The 2,916-nt window shown below is 46.1% G+C and overlaps 1 protein-coding gene across 1 annotated transcript in view; it reads left to right on the forward strand.

Moving 5' to 3' along the window:
* The first annotated feature begins 2,840 nt into the window (after nt 1–2,840).
* The window catches only part of UHRF1BP1L (UHRF1 binding protein 1 like), an 81,374-nt gene continuing 81,298 nt past the window's right edge, over nt 2,841–2,916 (forward strand). The window contains exon 1 of the mRNA XM_025204189.1: nt 2,841–2,873. Within this exon, the coding sequence (XP_025059974.1) occupies nt 2,841–2,873 (33 nt within the window). The remainder of the gene's footprint in view (nt 2,874–2,916) is intronic.

Raw genomic sequence — 2,916 nt, forward strand, 5'->3', positions numbered from 1 at the left:
TCTTCCGGATTTACTTTTTGGTTCTTGAAGGTTATAATTCTTAGCAGTTCTGGATCAAAAGTTTCTGGGTTCTTTAGTTAATAGTGAACATAGGGTGTATAAAATGCTGGCCTGTCTCTTTACATGCTTCTCAACTGTCAAAATAGTATTTGTTATCAAAATTAGTATAGCCTTACAGCTTTGTTTATAGGAAGTTCCCTTTACCTCCTCTCAAAGCTCAGATCAGGCAATATCTAACATCAGACATAGATATTAAGTAGCACTATTTAACTCAAACTTAAATACATGCTCTTTTTGTTTTAGGAACTAGGAAAATGTAGTCAGGATCTGTTCAATAATTTTACCAGAACACATTCATTTGTCTAAATTTTCTGAATCTCTGAAAGTCAAATAAAACATTACTATTACTAATTAAAGGGTATGTATATATATGGACATAATATGACATGATAACCTGATTATTTTAATTAATGCAGGCTCTGCCAAAGACAATAATCTGGGAAGAACAAGCAAATTATGAAAGAAATAAATGTAGCTCTCAAACGGTTACACCATAACAATTATTTATATTTTTAAACTTAACTCTAGTAGATGACTAATGGAACATTAGTTTCTAATTGAAAAAATGGACCTTAAAAATAGGAGTCATCAGCTATCCCTCGATACAAGGATGATGTCTGCCAGGGGGGATTACTGGTGAGTTTTAAGGTGGTTGAGGAGTCTAATCTGTGCTCTGTAAATTTTTTCCACAAAGATTACAAGTGGTGTCTTGCAGGGGTGGGGGGGCGCGACAGACTGTTGGCTAGGATGTTGCGTGCTTTCCTTCTTCCTCTGCCATTTCTAGGCTTTCTGAGTGAGATGGTTCTCTTTGAAGTAGGCTGTAGCTTGATGTATGGAGCAATGTCATTGAGACCTGTTACCAGCCAGCATTTTCCAACTTGTAGGGTTGATGCCACCCTTCTTAAGGTGTGCTTTCAAGGTGTCCTTGTAACTTTTTCTGCATCCTCCACGAGCATGAATGACGTGCGCTTCCAGAGACTGGAGGGAAACAGCGACTGCCCGCAGCTGGCAGCGCCATGGCAGCGGCGAGTGGTGAGCTGCAGCAGGCCGCCTTGCTGGTGTCAGCAGTAGGCTGAGTGGGGAGCTCCCGCAGACGGCCGTGGTGGTGTTGGCGGTGGGGGAGAGTGACGAGCACCGACTGGCAGTCAGCAACTGCCCACAGACAACCACTGGTGGTGTCGGCAGTGAGGGAGGGGAGGTAGTGAGTGGCAACCACTCGCATGCGCCACCGGCAGTGTTAGCGGCACTTTTCTCTGGGGGTGCACTGCCAATCTCAAGGGGTGCATGTGCACCCACGTGCACCCCTTATGCATTGCCAACATCCACAGGTCCTCTTACCATGATTAAATTGAAAGAAGAGGACTTGCTTCGGGAGATGAGTGTCGGGCATCTGCACACAGTGGCCAGCCTAGCGGAGTTGATGGTCCATGATCTTTGTCTCAGTGCTGGTTACATTAGCTGCAAAGAGGATGCTGGCGTTGGGTGCAGTGGTCTTTCCATCTAATGCGAAGGATCTTCCTGAAGCTGAGGGAACCATGCCAGGTGCTTAAAATGGCTTTGATATGTCGCACCCGCACAAGACGTGGGGAGCAGAGATGAATGAACCACACAATTCATTCCCACTTCAAAGACCTATTAGCCCAATGCCCTTGCTGTTATATGAATCAGTCCCTAAGCACGTGAAAAAATTCAATCAAAAGTATCTATTACTGTCATCATTTCCTATTTCTTTATATATACCCACTGCTACAAACCTGGAGCGTCTTTCAAATGCTTTAACATATTTTGGAGTCTTTCAGAGCACGTTTTTAATGTATTATTATGTTCTAAGAGTAATGACTATTAGGGTTGTGTGAAATGGCACCGTTCTGTTTCACCTTGAGTTCCGAGGTTTTGATGGAACTGTGTTTCGTATTGAATTTCATTTCGATTCGAAACAGCTGTTCCATTTTGCTTTGTCGAAACAGTGAGGCTGTTTTGACGTTTTGCAGGCTGGAGACGGGGAGTCAGCTGACTCCCCATCCCCAGTGCTGGATTGGGCTGGGGCTGGGGAGTCAGCCCAGCTAGACTGACTTCCACCCCTAGTGCTATGGTCGAAACATTTCAATTTCCAAAAGGTTTTGACTAGCCTCGTTTTGTTTTGAGGTTGTTTTGAAGCCCTTTGTTTCGTTTCGATTTTGCTGTTTTGACCTTGAAATGAGTTGAAACAGCGTCAAAACAAAACGGCCGGCAAAATTTCACACAGCTCTAATACATATAGTGTCTTGAGTTGTAATAAAGTAGGGCTTTGCATTCGTAGACTATTTATAGTGGTGCCATCAGCAGTTGTACTTTTAAAAACTTGCCAGCTTGGTATCTCCTGTTGAGGGTTGCCCAGCCCAAAAGCTTGCCAAGAACAATCTTTCAAAGATTTTGTTGGTCCAGTGAAAGATATCCCATCTACCCAAAGAAGCTTGTTATGCAAGGAGGTAAGCCAGCTCACCACTGTGATTCTTCAGGATGCTTTTTGTGGGGCGGAAGCCCCGATGATACGAAAATGGGTTTCTGCCAGACTCAATCTTTTGGGAGCTCCTTTGGGCTAGTCTTAGGGGGGCCGTTTTGGGGATCTGCCTCAGACCGGGCAGGCAGGTGGCCTCCAGAGAGCAGGTGCCGTTGAAGGATGGGGGGCAAACATTACAGGAGGGGAACTGAAAGCGGGCACAAGCCTCGCGGGGGGAGAAGCAGCGCTGAGGAAACCGGTGCGGTGTCCGCCGGGCCCCCATATCCAGCAGCAGGACAGCATGGGCAAAGCCCGGCACCTGATCCGGGGCGCGGCACGGGCGTCTACAGGCGCTGCGAGGCTCTGCCTGGCGCTGT

The sequence above is a fragment of the Alligator sinensis genome, unplaced genomic scaffold, assembly GCF_000455745.1.
Source record: "Alligator sinensis unplaced genomic scaffold, ASM45574v1 scaffold154_1, whole genome shotgun sequence".
NCBI classification, from domain to species: Eukaryota; Metazoa; Chordata; order Crocodylia; family Alligatoridae; genus Alligator; species Alligator sinensis.